Here is a 19627-nt window from a genome sequence, read left to right as displayed (position 1 = left end):
CCCAGCTGCCTCCGCGCTCCGCCCCGGCGTGGGCCCCACCTCCCAACGCGCAGGCGCCGCTGCTATGCTGAGCGCCGAGTCACGCGTAGTCTCCCGCGCCGTTGCCCGCTGCGCGCTTCGCTCTCCGCTGCCCGAGGCCCGCGCGCTCGCCATGTCCCGGCCACCGCCACCGCGGGTCGCCTCGGTGCTGGGCACCATGGAGATGGGGCGCCGGATGGACGCGCCCGCCAGCGCCGCGGCCGTGCGCGCCTTTCTGGAGCGCGGCCACACCGAACTGGACACGGCCTTCATGTACAGCGACGGCCAGTCCGAGACCATCCTGGGCGGCCTGGGGCTCCGGCTGGGCCACGGCGACTGTAGAGGTAACAGTGGCCCCTGATTCTCCCCATGCGTCGTGCAGAGCTGAGCCCGTCCCCAGCCGTGCACCACCCCGCTCGGGCCCGGCCGCGGGCAGCACCGACGGCTTCGTCCCTCGCCCCCCACCCCAGGTCCACCCCGCAGCTCTGCGAACCTCAGGACAACTAGACAGTGCTTTGTCCTGACTCCTTTCCCCCACTCTCCTTCCCCAGGGAGTTGCAGCGCGAGAGTCTCCCCCCAGCCTGGTCTGGCCCATCGCTTCCCACCTCCATTGATGCCCCCGCCTCCAAACCTGCCAGGTGCCCACAACCGGTCCCCACCCAGACTCTTCCCCCTTTTCTCTACCCCTTCGTTGCCATCATCACCCATGCACACTCTAGGCACCCTTTTCTCATCCTGGCCTTTTCTTAACCACTAGACTTTGCCCTGTGCAGCTGGCAGTACCTCTCCCTCTCTCAGGGAGAACTGTGGCGATGCCGTAAGGCTGGCTGGGAAAGTAGGAGTGTTAGGGAGTGCGGACGGGTGAGGGTGTAGGGACTTTCTATCCACTCTATGCCAGGCTTTGACATGGTGCCATAGGAGGGAAGATGACTCCAGCCCTCCACAGGGAGTTCAGAGTCTAATGAGGAAGACTGAAGTAATGATTGCTGGAGAGCCCAGAAGAGAGTACTTTGGGGAGCTGCAGGCCAGGGAGAGGCACTAGGGAAGGCTCAGCAAATGCTGGATGGAGCTCGGCCTTAAAGGCTCAATGGTAGGTTGGAGGAGAACAAGAGAAAGGAGTGTTAGAGTCTGTGCAAAGACTTGATTTGGAAATGCAATGTGCGTGATGTGTGAAAGGAAGGCCAATGGGCAGGTGGGGCTTGAGCAGAGGATGGAGGGGACTGTCCCTCGTGAGCCTGGTGCCCTTGATAGCCCTTGGGAGGGTGCCTGGCACTCAGTGAGGGCCCAGGGAATGTGGGCTGTTACCCTTACCATGCTTCACCCACTGGGCTATGCCGAGGCTCTTGCTCTCCACCCCTGAGGAGAGGTTCTCTCTGGGTCCTCCTTAGAGTCATAGCACGTGGGGGGTCAGGGGGGAAAAGAGGGCGAATGTGAATCTCAGGCCCACGCTCTTTCTAGTTCACCTGGCTGCATGTTGTTGTTGTTGTTATTATTATTTGAGTCGGAATCTTGCTCTGTCACCCAGGGTGGAGTGCAATGGCACCATCTCAGCTCACTGCAACCTCTGCCTCAGCCTCCCAAGTAACTGGGATTACAGGTGCACACCACCACGCCCAGCTAATTTTTGTATTTTTAGTAGAGATGGGGTTTCACCGTATTGGCCAGGCTGGTCTCCAACTCCTGACATCAAGTGATCTGCCCACTTCAGCCTCCCAAAGTGCTGGGATTATAGGTGTAAGCCACCACGCCTGGCCAGGTTACCTACTATTAATAAGGAAGATTTTGTTCCTGAGTTGGTTTTTCTTCTCCAACCCTTCCCTGCTTCCATCTTTGAGGCCAGGAGCTCACTGGACCAAAGTCCTCAGGCCAGGCCTGAGGCAAAGTTCATGCCAGGAATGCCTGGGGCGTTGTGGGGAAATGGAGAAAATCTAGATGAGAAGCTGTGGAACTTGTTCTCTCCCGTATCCCAACTGATCTCATGACACCCCTCTGAGCTACTGAGCTGACTTTGCTAAGTATGAAAGTGCAGAATCCATCCACCCACCAATCCAGACAGCTGGGGTTCTTTTTTTTGTTTTTTGTTTTTTGACACAGAGTCTCACTCTGTCGCCCAGGCTGGAGTGCAATGGCACAATTTGGACTCAGACTGCAACTTCCGCCTCCCAGGTTCAAGTGATTCTCCTGCCTCAGCCTCCCAAGTTGCTGAGGTTACAGGCACGTGCCACCACACCTGGCTAATTTTTGTATTTTTAGTAGAGACAGGGTTTCACCATGTTGGCCAGGCTGGTCTTGAACTCCTGACCTCAGGTGATCCACCCACCTCAGCCTCCCAAAGTGCTGGGATTACAAGCATGAGCTACCTTTCCTGGCCCAGCTGGGGTTCTTTTTCAATTTTTATTTTTGTAGAGGGAGGGTCTTGCTACATTGTCCAGGATTATCTCAAACTCTTTGGCTCAAGTAATTCTCCCTACTCAGCCTCCCAAAGTACTCCCAAACTAGGTTTACAGACTTGAGCCACTACATCTGGACCAATAGCTGGGTTCTTTATAGGGGAAAGAATAGTGCAAAATTAACTCATTTCCAAGCTGCTTGGATGCAGAACACTGTTGTCATAGCAATGTGTCCCTACAGTGTTTGGATGTATGCTCATGCTTCTGTGAGTCGGGAAGGGGAGGGGAGAATTATAATTACATTCTGCTCAATTTGCCTTCTAAGCTCTCAAATTGATCTCTACCACTGGGCCACATTCATGTGGCTGCTTTGCTTTCCTAAATTCTTCCAGGCCTGCCCCCTTGACTTCTTTCTCTATACTGCAGCCAAGCGTGAACACAGGTGACCGATTCACACCCTGACAAAATCTGGAATGATCAAGTTCAGATTCAGTGGGATGGTATTTAACAACTTTTGGGATGAGGTCTGTTCCTGTCTCTTGTCCTATGTCCCACTGCTCCTTGCTCCGGAATTTATGCTCTTATAACTTAGACTTGAAGGTTTGGAGCCTCACATACTGTTTTTTTTGCCTCTTTGACTTTGCATGGGTTCCCATGCTCTGGAATGTACTTCCTGCTCTTCCTTGTTGGCTGGGACTCTGGGGGTGATCCCCTAGAGAAAGCCTTCCCTGGAGTCTCCAAGTTGGCTTCATGCATCTCATCTGGGCTCCTTGGCACCGTGTGCCTTTCCCTCCTGTGCTTACCATATTGTACCATCACCCTCTAGGGCTCCAGGAGGGCAGAGATCCATTGTGTTCAGTTCATCTCTGCATACTCAGTCTCTAGTGCAAGGCCTGGCACAGCCAGCAGGTTGGTGACTAGTCATAGTTATTATAATAGGTGAACATTGAGAACTCACATATATGACATTATTTAACCCCCAGGACCTCCCAATGAGGACAGTTTGATTATTATAACCCCATTTTACAGATCATACAATTGAGGCCAAGAGAATATTAGTAATTTAGCTAGGGTTACAGGGTTAACAAATGGCTCTAATAGGTCACTTAACCATTCCATTCTCTCTCCAAGTGAAAATTGCCACCAAGGCCAACCCTTGGGATGGAAAATCACTGAAGCCTGACAGTGTCCGGTCCCAGCTGGAGACGTCATTGAAGAGGCTGCAGTGTCCCCAAGTGGACCTCTTCTACCTACACGCACCTGACCACGGCACCCCAGTGGAAGAGACGCTGCGTGCCTGCCACCAGCTGCACCAGGAGGTGAGGGGGCCCTCTGAGCTCCAAAGGTGGGCTCCTGCTCCTTTCTTTATCCTGATCCTACTCATGAGAGCAGAGACACCAGGGCAGTCCCAGGGTGGGGCAGGGAACCAGCCCCATTCCCCGGGGCCCCACCCTGGCCTCCCCTTCCTGGTCTGGGCTGCACTGCGTTCTGACTGGAGCCTCACCTGTGCAGGGCAAGTTCATGGAGCTTGGCCTCTCCAACTATGCTAGCTGGGAAGTGGCCGAGATCTGTACCCTCTGCAAGAGCAATGGCTGGATCCTGCCCACCGTGTACCAGGTGAGGGCCGGGGCTGCAGAGGCCAAGGTCTCCAGGACTCCTGCTCATCCTGGGCTCTCTTTGCCCCCGACTGCCCCCTGTGCCCTCTGCATAGCAGCCACTCCCCTGCTGAAAGCCTGCAGATGGCTCCCATGTACCCTCAGGATGCCATTCAAGCTCCTCAGCCTGGCCACTGGGCATCTGCTTCCTGCCTGACTGTGCACCTTGGACCCTTCCTTCCCCACCTCCTTTCATACTTCAGCCTGGAACACATTTCCCCTGCCCTCCTCCCTGGGAGAAGCACTCGGGCCTTACATGGAGGTCTCCTCCTCTGGAAGCCTTTCTAGGCAGCCCCACAGGAGTCTCCAGTCTCCAAACCTCATCTTCATACATTCAGCGCGTACTTTCCAGCTCCTTGTTTGATCGTAGAACCTAACTTTATTGTAATTAACTGCCTTCCTGTCTATTTTTTTAAACTTGAGTAAACATCTCCTGGAGGCAGGGATTTTGTGACACCTGCTTGTGGTTGTAACCAGTGTCCAGCATGGAGTTCATACACCAGATATTTGTGAAAAGATACCATTCCACTTCAGTTTTCTGTCCTTGGGCCCAACACCCTCCCTCCATCCCCTACTAACAGTAGTGATGTTAGAATATTGCTGAAGTCCTGGGCTGGTGTTACTTTAGAGTTTTTAAAGTGGAAGGCAATAGTTCCTTCTCTTGACATGTCCACCCTGTCCCCGGGGTCCCTTTCCCTGCAGGGCATGTACAACGCCACCACCCGGCAGGTGGAAACGGAGCTCTTCCCCTGCCTCAGGCACTTTGGACTGAGGTTCTATGCCTACAACCCTCTGGCTGGTACGTGGAGCATTCCTGACCGTCTTAGCCTATTCCCGACCCACAGATGCCCAGCCCAGAATTTATGAAGCAGGGAGGGTTTGACAAGAGGCTGGGCTGTGTTCTTCAGCCCCTCCTGGGTCCCTGCCCCTCCCCTAGACCAGAGCCCTGAGGGATTTGGCAGCTTCTGGGGCACTCGGGGCCCGGGGGCTGATTGCTGCCTTCCCGCAGGGGGCCTGCTGACTGGCAAGTACAAGTATGAGGACAAGGACGGGAAACAGCCTATGGGCCGCTTCTTTGGGAATAGCTGGGCTGAGACCTACAGGAATCGGTGAGCTGGGGGTGGGCTTGGTGAGGATGGCTGGGGTGGGGTCAACTCTATGTGGAATTAAGTACTGGGCTGTTCCTGAGGTAAGATCTTCCTTTGCTGTTTGCATCTCCTCCCCTGCATTCCTTCAGGAATTCCCAAGCCCTCTGTGGGTTTTCTTGTTGTCTTGGGACCTCTGGGGGGAAATGAGGATCCCTGGATGTTGGGGTCTTGAAGTCGTAGCTCTTTCCTGAGCAATCACCTGCTGGGAAGGAAAAAGCGAGCCCAGGATGGGCCAGGCATGGTGGCTCACACCTGTAATCCCAGCACTTTGAGACACCGAAGTGGGAGGATTACTTGAGCTCATGAGTTCAAGACCAGCCTGGGCAACATGGTCTCTACAAAAAAAAAAATGCAAAAAAGTGGTCAGGTGTGGTGGTGCACACCTGTCTGTAGCCCAGCTACTTGGGAGGCTGAGGCAGGAGGATTACTTGAGCCTAAGAGGTTGAGGCTGCAGTGAGCCATAATCATGCCACTGCACTCCAGTGTAGGCAACAGAGTAAGACCATGTGTCAAAAAGGAAAAAGAGAGCCCAGGAGGGAATCCTGCCCCATCTGAGCAGCCTTCATGTCCCTGGGGAAAATCAGAGCGGGCTACTGAGTCCTCAGGAATAAAGATTCGTTGAGGTCTCTGCTAAGGGGCCCAGCATCCTGGGTGGTTCTGATGCCCAGCAAAGTGGGAGACCTATGACTAGAGAGGACACCCGCCCTTCAGGGCTGCAGGGTGTGGGGTGGGGCAGTGGTCCTGGATGGCTGGTTGTGGCTCCCAGTGTGACCCCCATGGTACTGACCCCTGTGCTACCGTCCCCTCTGCACAGCTTCTGGAAGGAGCACCACTTCGAGGCCATTGCGTTGGTGGAGAAGGCCTTGCAGGCCGTATATGGCGCCAGCGCCCCCAGCATGACCTCAGCTGCCCTCCGGTGGATGTACCACCACTCACAGCTGCAGGTAACCAGTGACCCTGGGCACTCAGCTTCTTCCCTTCCAGGGCGACCAGCATCACCTTTAGGTGAAGCCCAAAGCATTTGATTTCTCAATTCCTCTGAAATTTCTCTTTCTTCCAGTTCTCATCAACACTCTTCCCACTGGTCTTTGATGGTATCTCAGTGGAGGCTTTGTAGTGAGGGCTTCATTACAGGGATTTTCTTATTCCTTAGGCTTTATGGAGTATGATTATCCCAGTGTTATTGATGAGGAAACCGAGGTTCACCCAGCTATTAAAGTGGCAGACATTTAAACACAGGTTTAACTAAAACCCACCCATCTCACCCTTTTGGTTTCCCTCTCTTGATGCCTCATGTCTTCCTGGTTAAAACTTATTTCCTGGCTGGTGGCAATGGCCCACACCTGTAATCCAGCACTTTGGGAGGCCGAGATGGGAGGATTGCTTGAGCTTAAACATTTGAGTCTAGCCTGGGCAAGAAAATGGGACCCTATCTCTACAACAAATCAAAAACATTAGCCAGGTGTGATGGCTTGCTCCTATGTTCCCAGCTACTCTGGAGGCTGGGATGGGAAGATGGCTTGAGCCTGGGAGGTCAAGGCTGCAGTGAGCTGAGATCACACCACTGCACTTTAGCCTGGGTGACAAAGCAAGACCCTGTCTAAAAAAACAAGCAAACAACAATGAAAATAACAGCAACAAACTTATCTCCAGCTTCAGCCTTCCATGTTGCATAGTGTCTGGCATATATCCGCTAGATGTTCAGTATGTGGGAGCTGTGTTTTACATAAGTTTTCTCATTTCAATGCTGAAAATAGAGAAAAAGATTGAATGTCTTGCCCGCATCGACTGCACATACACTAAAACTGGAATGATACAGAGAAGATTAGCATGGCCCCTGCGCAAGGATGACACACAAATTTGTGAAGCGTTCCATATTTTTCCGCCGCCACCACTGCACCGCACTACCTCCCACCCTCTTTTGTGTACAAAACACAAGGAAAAATATTTTTGTTCGAAAAAAAAAAAGGATTGAATGTCAAAAGAAGCTTAATAACGTAGCCTGCTTTTTTATTTTTTTGAGACAGAGTCTCACTCTGTCACCCAGGCTGTAGAACAGCAGCAGCGCACTCATAGCTCACTGCAACCGCAACCTCCTGGGCTCAAGTGATCCTTCTGCCTCAGCCTCCCTAGTAGCTGGGATAAGGCACGCACCATCACCCCTGGCTAATTTTGTTTTGTTGTTTTTTGTAGAGACAGAGTCTCTCTATGTTGCCCAGGCTGGTCTTGAACACTTTGGCTCAAGTGTTCTTCCCACCTCGACCTCCCAAAGTGCTGGGATTACAGGCATGAGCCACTGTGCCCAGCCAACTTAGCCATTTTTACACAGCTGCTGGGGGGCAGAACTGGGCTGTGAATATAGGTCTGTCTGGAAGCGTCGTGTGGTAGTAGGGGAAAGGATACAGATTTCAAGTCACATGGGTACAGCTATCCAAGGCACCTTAAGTCCTTTCTGGACATACAGGATATAAATATAAACAAAGACCCCAAATCTCAGCAGGGAAGTGGCTGGGAGGGCTGCGAGTGAAGTCGCTGTGCAGCAGAAGAGGGTTGAAGTCTGGCCGTCTCCCTTGCAGGGTGCCCACGGGGACGCGGTCATCCTGGGCATGTCCAGCCTGGAGCAGCTGGAGCAGAACTTGGCAGCAATGGAGGACGGGCCTCTGGAGCCAGCTGTCGTGGATGCCTTTAATCAAGCCTGGCATTTGGTTGCTCACGAATGTCCCAACTACTTCCGCTAGGCCCATCGTGGCTCAGGCTGCCCAAGGCTTTTCTGTCACCTCTTTTGTTCTCTCACGCTGACCAGTCTTGGCCTTAAGCTGACTTAGAAGGGTCTTTCTGAATTGTCTAGATCCATGCATTATTTTTCTAGCTTCCTGCCTTGCTCCCTGTTCACTTTATACTGTGAAAGGTGGGAGTGAGTCCCACTTGAGCACTTCCTGTTGAATAAAGCAGGCACTTGACCTGACTGTAGCCCAGGTCTTGAGTGAACCCCAAAAACTTGTTTTCTCTGCTGTTGACACCTTGTTTCCCATCCTACCTGGGGACTGAGAAAGGGCAGAACCATAGGCTGGAGTCTTCAGAGGGCAGAGGTAGTAGGAGGGTCTCAGAAGCACACTGCCCTCCCAGGGTCTCCTCGGGCTCCTGGTCTGAATACCCACCTGACCTCTCAACATTGAGGTGCCTCTCACTCTTCTACACACAATAGAAAAGAGGGTCATACACCTGCAGTACATTTTCTCTAATTCAGAATTGCCTCAATACATTCTTAGGAATGAAACAACTGGGACAAAGAAACTACCATTAGAGTCACTACCAAGAAGAAGAACACTTCCCAGGATCTGTGGAACATCTTGAAGCTCTCAATCTTAGCCTCCTCTTGTCTTAACTAAAGCCTCTTGTCTTTTCACCCATAAGGTTCTCAGCCTTGGCTCTGGGCCTATTTGGCATGGGGACATAGGGGACATAGGCAACCAAGGTCCTCATTTCCCTTGGAAACCCCTACTCCAAACAGGAGGCACCAAGGCTGAGAAGAAGAATCTTCGGTTCAGTGTTTGCCGAACCTGCTGCATTCCCAGTGCAGCAAAATCCCTCCAGCCATGGGCAGGGCAGCAGGCAGCACTTGGAGCAGCTTCTTGAAGCGATGAAAGAGGCCCAACCTGGAAATTTACTGTTTCATTTATATTTATTATTTGTTCTTGAGACAGGCTCTCGCTCTGTCACCTAGACCAGAGTACAGTGGCATGATCACTGCTCACGGCAATTTTGACCTCTGGGGCTCAAGGGATCCTCCCACCTCAGCCTCCCAAGAAGTTTTCATTTTTATTTTTTTTTTGTGGAGCAGAGATCTCCCTACGTTGTCACCATCTTTTCTCTTTACCCATAACAAAACAGATGCTCACCCATGTGGAGTGGTGTATCAGTTATCTTTGCACAACAAACCACACTAATAAGTTGCTTGAAAAGATAAAATCCAAGGCTGGCACAGTGGCTTATGGCTATAATCCCAGCACGTTGAGAGCCCAAGGCAGGCAGATCACTTGAGCTCAAGAGTTTGAGACCAGCCTGGGCAACATGGTGAAACCCCGTCTCTACCAAAAATACAAAAAATTAATCTGCGTGTGGTGGCACATACCTGTGGTCCCAGCTACTCTGGAGGCTGAGGTGGGAGGATCGCCTGGGCCCCGGAAACAGAGGTTGCAGTGGGCTATCATGCCATTACACTCTAGCCTGGGTGACACAGACCCCATCTCAAAAAAAAAAAAAAAAATCCTTCTTATTGATCAAAAGATTTGATATAATTCCTATTACTCCCAGCTGACTTTTTCTTAATACTGAAATTGACAAACTAATCCTAAAGCTCATATGGAAATTCAAGGGACCCAGGAGAACCAAAACAGTCTTGAAAAACACATAGTTGGAGGACTCACACTTTCTGATTTCAAAACTTAACTACAAAGCTACAGTAATAAAGACAACGGTTCTGGCATAAGAATAGAGCAACTGAACAGAACTGAGAGTCCAGAAATAAATACTGATTTTAGAGTTGAATGACAACTCAATAGGGACTGTTCAATAGGGAAAAGAATCATCTTCACCAACATCCAGATGTCCTCCTGTGAAAGAGTGAAGTTGGACCCCTTCCCCATACCATAAACAAAAAATTAACTCAAACGAATCACCATCTAAATGTATAAGGTAAACTATAAAACTCTTAGGAGAAAATACTTAAGTGTGACTTTGGATTAGGCAGCAGTTTCTTAGATGTTGACACCAAAAGCACACGTGGCAAAAGAAAAAGTCAACGCCATCAAAGTTTAAAGTGTTTGTGCTTCAGGGAACACTATCAAGAAAGTGAAAAGACAACCCACAGAATGGGATAGTATTTTGCAAATCACATATCTGTTAAGGATCTTGTAGCTAAAATAGATACAGGACTCTTACAGCTTAATAAAAGAAAACCCACCTGGGTGCACTGGCTCACGCCTGTAATCCCAGCACTTTGGGAGGCCAGGCGGACGGATCACTTAAGCCCAGGAGTTCAAGACCAGCTTGGGCAACATGGCAAAACCCTGTCTCTATAAAAAATACCAAAATAATTAGTCGGGTATGGTGGCGGGCACCTGTGGTCCCAGCCAATCGAGAGGCAGAGGTGGGAGGATCTCTTGGGCCCAGGAGGTAGAGGCTGCAGTGAGCCAAGATCAGACCATTGCACTCCAGCCTGGGCAACCGAGCAAGACCCTGCCTCAAAAAAAAAAAAAAAAAAATCCCAATTAAACAATGGGCAAATTATTGGAATAGACCTTTTTCCAGAGGTTATAGGTGGTCAGTAACGACATGGAAAGCTGCTCAAAATCGGTACTTATCAGGGAAAAGCAAATCAAAACCCCTTCAAATCTGCTAAGCACTAGGATCATCAGAGTCAATAAAATACAGAAAATAACAAGTGTTGAGGGTTTGGAGAAATTGGAGACTTAGGACTCTGCCATTGAGACTGTAAAACAGTGCAACCATTTTGGAAAACATTCTGGCAGTTTTTCAAAAGATTAAGTATTTATATGACCCAGAAATTTCACTCCCTAGGTATATCTAGAAGAAATGAGGCCAGGCGCAGTGTCTCACCTCTGTAATCCCAGCACTTTGGGAGGCCGAGACGGGCAGATCACCTGAGGTCAGGAGTTCAAGACCAGCCTGGCCAACATGGTGAAACCGCATCTCTACTAAAAACACAAAAATTAGCCAGGCATGGTGGCACACTCTGTCTCAAAAAAAAAAAAAAAAAAAGTCACCTGTCTCCATAACAGGGACAAAAAAAAATAAAATAGGCTGCGTGCAGTGGCTCACGCCTGAAATCCTAGCACTTTGGGAGGCCAAGGCAGGCTGATTGCTTGAGCTCAGGGTTCAAGACTAGCCTCGGCAACATGGCGAAACCCAGTCTCTACAAAAAAATACAAAAATTAGCTGGGCATGGTGGCGAACGCTTATAGTCCCAGCTATTCAGGAGGCTAAGGTAGGAGAATGGCTTGAGCCCGGGAGGTCCAGGGTGCAGTGAGCCAAGATCACGACACTGCACTCCAGCCTGGGCGACAGAGTGAGAGCCTGTCTCAAATAAATAAATAAATAAATAAATTTAATTTAATATAAAAATTAATTTTAAAAAATCACCTATGCTCGCTTCAGCAGCACATATCTAAAATTAGAATACAGAAAAGGTTGGCATGGCCCCTGTGCAAAGATGACGTGCAAATTCATGAAATATTCCCTATTTTTTGTGTTGTTTTTCAAGATGGAGGCTCACTCTGTCACCCAAGCTGGAGTGCAGTGGCGTGATCTAGGCTCACTGCAGTCTCCGCCTCCTGGGCTCAAGGGATTCTCCTGCCTCAGCCTCCCGAGTAGCTGGGACCATAGGCACCTGCCCCCACACCCAGCTAATTTTTGTATTTTTAGTAGAGACAGGGTTAGTAGAGCCACCGTACCCAGGCGAAAATGAGAATTGCTGTGAGTCTGTTCTCTCACCATATTGGTCAGGCTGGTGTCAAACTCCTGATCTCAGGGGGTCTGCCTGCCTCGGCCTCCCGAAGTGCTGAGATTACAGGCGTGAACCACCGCACCCGGCCAACATTTCCCATATTTTTTTATTTGATTTTTTTTTTAATCACCTGTATTGCCACCACTCAAATGATCACTTAAAAAATCTGGAAGCCAGTCTCAGTATTATTATTATTTAATTCAGGGAAAGAGACACAAATAGGTCCCAATAATCTCCCAAAGATTTTTGTTCTGAAGAATAGATCATTTACTCCCATAAACCAGAGATTCCTGAATGCTTTTTTGTCTAAGCACATACTTAAAATATTTGCTCTGTACCTCTTCTCCCAAGAACAGAGTCTAAGCAGAATTGATATGGAAATATCTTAATCCAGCTATTAGTCCAGAGATGGCTCACCCATCCCGGCAAAAATCTTATTCACCTGATTCTGAGACAGAGGGAAAATGAATGATTTCACCAGGATGTAGCAGTAAATGGGATCTAAAGAATAAAGGAAAGAATTAAAGGGATGCTCTTATACTTTCCCCATCCAGAAGGAAGTAGAGGAAATGACCTGGCACTTCTTAATCTGTTTTGAGAACTATGGTTCCACTGAAAGGTAAGCTCTGTTATAACCTTCAAACTGCCCTTAAATGCACCAAACATAAGCCAAGAATGAGAAAATGAGCGCCCACTGGTCTGCATCTGAACCAAGTACAGAGGCCAGAGGGTCTCCCAATGACCACTGCTCAAAAACCATCTGGGTAAAGAAAGGATCCATTGTCAGGACTCTTGTACACACTGACATCCTGCTTTCCTAGGTGTACGTGTATGCAACCCCACAGAACACCAGAAAAGTATTTTGTAAATACGCAATGAAGAAAAAAAGAGACTGGATGGAATATGTTTTCTTCCTAATAATAGAGATTGGCAGTTTGACTCTCACTGATGTAACAGATATTTTAATGGGCAACAATTACCTAGTGAAACAAGGAAGGTGAGTACTATATTCCCCCATGTCATGCTGAGTGTGTATAGAATGTTATAAGTAGGTCCCCATTCTGTGAAGCAGCTATCCTTCTGGGCACGCAACTGAAAGATGGGAAGAAATACAAGGCGGGGACTGGTTGCTCTGGAACTGGGTGGCATTGAGATGCTGAGTATTTTGAGCATGATGAAGGCAGGAAAGTAAAGAAACTTCAAGATTTCAGAGAGCAAATTATCTCTAATGAGCAAGGAATACCCATATTCCTAGGTCTCAGGACCCAGCATAGAAACCATTCCAACCCAGTGACTCTGAACTGAATTTACAAGTGAAATAAAATACCTTTCAGTAAGTAGGGTTCAAGAATAACAGCTGAGGCTGGACGTGGTGACTCATGCCTGTAATCCCAACGCTTTGTGAGACTGAGGCAGGTGGATCACTTGAGGTCAGGATTTCAAGACCAGCCTGGCCAACATGGTGAAACCCTGACTCCACTAAAAATACAAAAATTAGCCAGGCCTGGTGGCGGGCGCCTATAATCCCAGTTACTCAGGAGGCCAAGGCAGGAGAATTGCTTGAACCTGGGAGGTGGAGGTTGCAGTGAGCCAAGATCATGCCATTGCACCCCAGCCTGGGTGACAGAGGGAGACTCCGTCTCAAAATAAAATAACAGCTGGGCTAGTGACAAACTACACTGGGATTAGGGTCTCAAGACCTGGGATAGAGCTCAAGCCTCTAACCAGAGAGTATTTCCTTATCTGTAAAATAGGAATAATAACACTGCCTTGACCACCTACCAGGGTAGTGTGAGACTAAAAGGAGAGAGAATAAGAAAAGTTTTAGAGCACACTAGAAACCAGGAAGCTCTACATACATGTGAGGTACTATTTTATGAAAAGAAAATAATTTTTTTTTTTTTTTGAGACTGAGTCTTGCTCTGTCGCCCAGGCAGTGGCGCAATCTCGGCTCATTGCAACCTCCACCTCCTGTGTTCAAGCGATTCTCCTGCCTCAGCCTCCTGAGTAGCTGAGACTAAAGGCACATGCCACCACGCCTGGCTAATTTTTTGTATTTTTAGTAGAAAAGGGGTTTCACTGTGTTAGCCAGGATAGTCTCGATCTCCTGACCTCGTGATCCGCCCGCCTCAACCTCCCAAAGTGTTGGGATTACAGGCCTAAGACACCGCACCCGGCCGAAAATGAGAATTTCTGTGTCTGTTCTCTCATCTGTGGAAAAAAAAAGTTCAGATGATCTCTAAGACCCTGTAACATTGAAGGTTTCCATATAAACTGAATGTTATTCTGAGTCAAAGTAATTGTAAGAGAGGTTCTATAGTCATTATTCTAGATACTGACAATGGCCACAAAAGAGATGTGTTTGAGAGGGCACGGTTCCTGATTTAGGTGTTTTTTTTCTGAAAATAAAAAAAGAGTCAGAGGAAGCTGGGTGTGGTGGCTCACACCTGTGCTGGGATCAGCACTTTGGGAGGCCGAGGCAGACAGATCACTTGAGGCCAGGAGTTCGAGACCAGCCTGGCCAACATAGTGAAACCCTGTCTCTACTAAAAATACAAAAAAATTAGCTGGGCGTGGTAGCATGCGCCTGTAATCCCAGCTACTTGGAAGACTGAAGTATAAGAACTGCCTGAACCCAGGAGGCAGAGGTTACAGAGAGCGGAGATTGAGCCACCACACTCCAGCCTTCTTGACAGAGCAAGACTCTGTTTCCAAAAAAAAAAAAAAAAAAAAAATGGGGTCAGGAGTTGAAGAGTAAATGCAATTTTTTTTAAATCCCAAGTGACAGGAGGCAGTAAATGCAATTTAATGTCTGCCTGAAGATATGAAGAATACCTTAGCTTTCTTTTCCTTTCTACTGTGTAATCAGATAAAGTACAAAAGACACTATTGTATTTCATTATCAAGCAATCACATACATTTAACTGGAAAGCATAGAGAATCCTTGCACTCAATCACAAAAACTTGTAGTCTAGTTATGAAGACAAAAGCACAAGCAAAACAGAAGTGATACCAAAAAATGCACAATATAATGAATACTACATTACACTGTTAGGTTGGGAGTGTTGGAATTTCTTGAAAATACATTTGAGCAATTAACTAGTTCATGAAAATCATCTTATTCCAAATTCTTGCAATGAGATCTTAATGGTGTCTAGAAAGATGAGGTGTTACTGTCTGCTTGTCTACACAGTTAAGAGCCAATATGTAAAACAAAGCTCATGAGGCCGGGCGCAGTAGCTCACGTCTGTAATCCCAGCACTTTGGGAGGCTGAGGCGGGTGGATTACCTGAGGTCAGAAGTTCAAGACCAGCCTGGCCGACATGGTGAAATCCCGTCTCTACTAAAAATACAAAAAAAAAAAAAAAAATTAGCTGTGCATTGTGGCAGGCGCATGTAATTCCAGCTACTTGGGAGGCTGAGGCAGGAGAATCACTTGAACCCAGGAGGCAGAGTTGCAGTGAGCTGAGATCACGCCATTGCACTCCAGCCTGGGCAACAAGAGTGAAATTCCATCTCAAAATTTAAAAAAATAATGATAATAATAAGTTAGGCCAGGCGTGGTGGCTCATGCCTATAATCCTAGCACTTTGGGAGACCAAGGAGGGTGGATCATTTGAGGTCAGGAGTTCGAGACCAGCCTGACTGACGTGGTGAAACCCCGTCTCTACTAAAAATACAAAAATTAGCTGGGCATGGTGGCACGCACCTGTAGTCCCAGCTACTTGGGAGGCTGAGGCAGGAGAATCGCTTGCACCCAGAAGGCGGAGGTTGCAGTGAGCTAAGATCACATCACTGCACTCCAGCCTGGGCAACAGAGTGAGACCTCATCTCAAAAAAAAAAAAAAAAATTCAATACTCTCCCTTATCTAATCTTGGATTTTTTTTTTTTTTTTTTTTGAAACAGGGTCTTGCACTGTCACCCAGGCTGGAGTGCAGTGGTATGATCATGGCTCACTGCAGCCTTAGACTCCTGGGATCAAGCAATCCTCCCACCTCAGCCTACCAAGTAGCTGGGACTATAGGCATGTGCCAACACACCCTGCTAATTTTTTTATTTTTACTTTTTGTAGAGACAGGATCTCACTGTGTTGACCAAGCTGGTCTCCAATTCCTATCCTCAAGTGATCCTCCTGCCTCAGTCTCTTAAAAGTGTTGAGATTATAGCATGAGCCACCATATCCGGCCCAATCTTACAACTTGGTCCTCTTGATCAGGCACCCTCAGAATCCAGTCGTTTGGTACTCTCCCAGCTCCTGCCACCACCTGCTTGGCTAGTTCTTGCAGCTTTTTTGGTGTATAGTCCTTTTCCTCCTTTATTAGGCCCAATATGTCCCCCACTGGGTTATGTGGTGAGTTAACCCTATATAAATCTAGTGGCCAGGAGAGGGGTAAGAGCAGATTCTGAGGGGAAGGAGAAATCCTGCAGTCCTGCCAGGGACAAGCCTCTGCAGTGTCTAAAAGGAGGAGAGGAGTGCTGGATGGAAGATCATTTCTGCAGGTTCAGAGGGTTCGGGAGTACCTGGGATTTCAAATTCTTTAGGGGCATTGACCAGATATCCCCATCCCATTTGTCATGGTCCCATTATTTCTCAACTAGGGCCTGGCCTTTGGCTTAGGCACACTGCCTTGCTTGGGAGTTTAACCTTATTGGAGCTCCGGCTACTCTGATGATTATCCTCAGGCTCAGCTTTCCTTGACCTCTTACTGTAGGTATTGAAAGTCTCTTTATTTATTGTATTTATTTTTATTTTTATTTATTTACTTCTTTCTTTATTTTTTATTTTTTGAGGCAGAGTTTTGCTCTCGTTGCCCAGGCTGGAGTGCAATGGCACGATCTCAGCTCACCGCAACCTCTGCCTCCCAGGTTCAAGAAATTCTCCTGCCTCAGCCTCCTGAGTAGCTGGGATGACAGGCATGTGCCACTACACCCCGCTAGTTTTGTATTTTTAGTAGAGATGGGATTTCTCCATGTTGGTCAGGCTGGTCTTAAACTCCTGATCTCAGGTGAACCACCCGCCTCAGCCTCCTAAAGTGCTGGGATTACAGGCGTGAGCCACCACGCCTGGCCAATTGTATTTATTTTTGTTTTTTAAAGACAGGGTCTTGCTCTGTCCCCCAGACTGAAGTACAATGGCACCGTCATGGCTCACTGCAGCCTCAACCTCCTAGGCTCAAGCAGTCCTCCCACCTCAGCCTCCCGAGTAGTTGAGACTACAGCACACCACCACACTCAGCTAATTTTTGTGTTTTTTTTGCAGAGACAGGGTCTCCCTATGTTGCCCAGGCTGGTCTCAAACTCGTGGGCTCAAGCAGTCCTCCCACCTCAGCATCCCAAAGTGTTTGGTGCCTGGATTTAAATAATGTATTTTTTTTTTTTTTTTTTTTTTTTTTTTTTTTTTTTTTTTTGAGACGGAGTCTCGCTCTGTCGCCCAGGCTGGAGTGCAGTGGCGCAATCTCAGCTCACTGCAAGCTCCACCTCCCGGGTTCACGCCATTCTCCTGCCTCAGCCTCTCCGAGTAGCTGGGACTACAGGTGCCCGCCACCACGCTTGGCAATTTTTTTTGTATTTTTAGTAGAGACGGGGTTTCGCCGTGGTCTCGATCTCCTGACCTCGTGATCTGCCCGCCTCGGCCTCCCAAAGTGCTGGGATTACAAGTGTGAGCCACCGCGCCCGGCCTAATGTATTTTTTTTTTTTAAATGTACTATTATGATTTTTGTTTTGTTTTGTTTTGTTTTTTGAAACAGAGTCTTGTTCCATTGCCTGGGCTGGAATACAGTGACAGGATCATGGCTCACAGAGTAGCTAGGACAACAGGCACTCCACCATGCCCGGCTAATTTTTAAATATTTCTGTACAGACAAGGTCTCACCATGGTGCCTATATTGGTCTTGAGCTCCTGGGCTTAAGTGATCCTCTTGCCTTGGACTTCCAAAGTGCTGGGATTAAAGACATGAGCCAACATGCCCAGCCAAATTTATTTTTTAGAGTACAAAATTAATATATGTCCACCATAAATAAGAAATCCAAATCCAGAAGTATATAAAGTAAAAAGGAGGTCCTCACCCTCATCCCTCTTCTCTCCCAATCTCATTCTCCAGGAAAAACTCCCATGACTAGTTTAGTGTGTATTGTTCCAGACCTCTTAGGGAATACATGTAAACACACCCCAAAACAGGATCATGCAACATGTGTTATCCTATAATGTGGTTTCTCCCTGCAGCGTTAGACTGGTTTGAGTGCCACACCAAGGTGGCACCTGGGAGTATCAGAAAATGCTTTGTATATCCATGAGGTAATGTCTACTACCAGAGGGCTGAGTTCCATGACTAAAATACACATGGTGAGTATGTATTAAATGGGAATCCTTGGCTTCTTTGTATTTAATTGTTTCCTCCTGGTAAGTGAGAACTAATTTTTTTTTCCTATGCAAGTGTCCATCATCTCAAAGTTTTGTTTTGTTTTGACACTGAGTCTCACTCTTGTCACTCAGGCTGCAATGCGGTGGCACAATCACAGCTCACTGCAGACTCAACCTCCCAGGCCCCAGCGATCTCCCAACTCAGCCTCCCAAGTAGCCAGGACCAGAGAAATGCTAATTTTTCTTTTATTTTTGTAGAGATGCGGTCTCCATATGTTGCCCAGGCTGATCCCAAACTCCTGAGCTTAAGTGATCCTCCCACCTTGGCCTCCCAAAGTGTTGGGCAGGCATGAACCACTGTGCTGAGCTGGGAACTAATTTTAAGATGCTTTACTCTGGCCTCTCTCAGGATAGCTCTGTAGTTCATAACCTTTTGTTCCTACCTCAGCACATGTAACAGAGGCTGTCTTTTACTGGATATACACATATCCTGAAGTGTCCACTGTACTCAAAAACAGCTTTCAGAAAAGCATATCACAATGCCAAGGAATGAAAGGGATGTTACCATAGGGACAATCTTATATCTTTAAAGTTATTTGTATTTTTGTGTTAATTAATTTGTATTATGATTATATTTTTAGAAACGGGGTTCTGCTCTGTCACCCAGGCTAGATTTGAACTCCTGGACTCAAGCTATCCTCCTACCTCAGCTAAAATTATTATTATTATTATTATTTATTTATTTATTTATTTTTGAGAAGGAGTCTCACTCTGTCGCCCAGGCTGGAGTGCAGTGGCGCAATCTCCGCTCACTGCAAGCTCCGCCCCCCCGGGTTCATGCCATTCTCCTGCCTCAGCCTCCCGAGTAGCTGGGACTACAGGCACCCGCCACCATGCCCGGCTAATTTTTTTGTATTTTTAGTGGAGACGGGGTTTCACCTTGTTAGCCAGGATGGTCTCAATCTCCTGACCTCGTGATCTGCCTGCCTCAGCCTCCCAAAGTAAAATTATTTTTATAAGTTAGTTATTTGCCAACTTTGATTCTTGAGTATGATTAATTACTCATTACCTGAGATGTATATCACAGCTAACTGTAACACGCTTGGAACCATGAATACAAGTGAACCCTGTAATTTAAATTCTTGCTTTATCAAAGCCAAACTTGCGAGCTTATCAACACAGGATTCCCTGGTTTACACTTTTTTTTTTTTTGAGACAGGGTTTCACCGTGTTGGCCAGGATGATCTCAATCTCTTGACCTCGTGAACCACCTGCCTCAGGCTCCCAAAGTGCTGGGATTACAGGGGTGAGCCACCGCGCTCGGCCAGAATCTGCATTTTTAACAGATGCCTAGAGTGATTTCCTTGTAAGTTATGAGAGGGACTCATTTTGAAAAACACTGGACACAGAGAGAGAAGCCTAAAAATCATGTAAAAGAGTTCAGGATCAGAGATTCTTTTCTGTCTCTACATTTCTTGAAAAAGTCTGCATGCACGTGATAACAAGGTATTTCAAAAGCCTAAGCTA

General features: G+C 47.9%; 1 protein-coding gene and 2 non-coding genes across 4 annotated transcripts; all 3 read left to right on the top strand.

Annotated features, from left to right (window-relative positions):
- Nucleotide 1: 1 nt before the first annotated feature.
- On the top strand, nt 2-8208 carry LOC100591666 (aflatoxin B1 aldehyde reductase member 2). 2 transcript variants are annotated; one of them, XM_030805425.1, is made up of 7 exons: nt 2-362; nt 3540-3727; nt 3921-4025; nt 4766-4862; nt 5073-5172; nt 6026-6155; nt 7788-8208. In XM_030805425.1, the coding sequence occupies exons 1-7, from the start codon at nt 65-67 to the stop codon at nt 7947-7949; spliced, it is 1080 nt and encodes a 359-aa protein (XP_030661285.1). In that variant the 5' UTR covers nt 2-64; the 3' UTR covers nt 7950-8208. The 2 variants fall into 2 exon arrangements, with proteins under 2 accessions (XP_030661285.1, XP_030661286.1); XM_030805426.1 differs by lacking the exon at nt 3921-4025.
- LOC115833081 lies at nt 6989-7093 on the top strand. The gene has a single exon (XR_004028532.1). It is a non-coding gene; the product is annotated as a U6 spliceosomal RNA (small nuclear RNA).
- Nucleotides 8209-11376: 3168 nt separating the features above from the next.
- Nucleotides 11377-11478, top strand: LOC115833096. Its single transcript, XR_004028545.1, has one exon. It is a non-coding gene; the product is annotated as a U6 spliceosomal RNA (small nuclear RNA).
- Nucleotides 11479-19627: the final 8149 nt, after the last annotated feature.

Source organism: Nomascus leucogenys, chromosome 24, assembly GCF_006542625.1.
Source record: "Nomascus leucogenys isolate Asia chromosome 24, Asia_NLE_v1, whole genome shotgun sequence".
Taxonomy (NCBI): domain Eukaryota; kingdom Metazoa; phylum Chordata; class Mammalia; order Primates; family Hylobatidae; genus Nomascus; species Nomascus leucogenys.
This window is presented reverse-complemented; position numbering and strand designations above follow the sequence as displayed.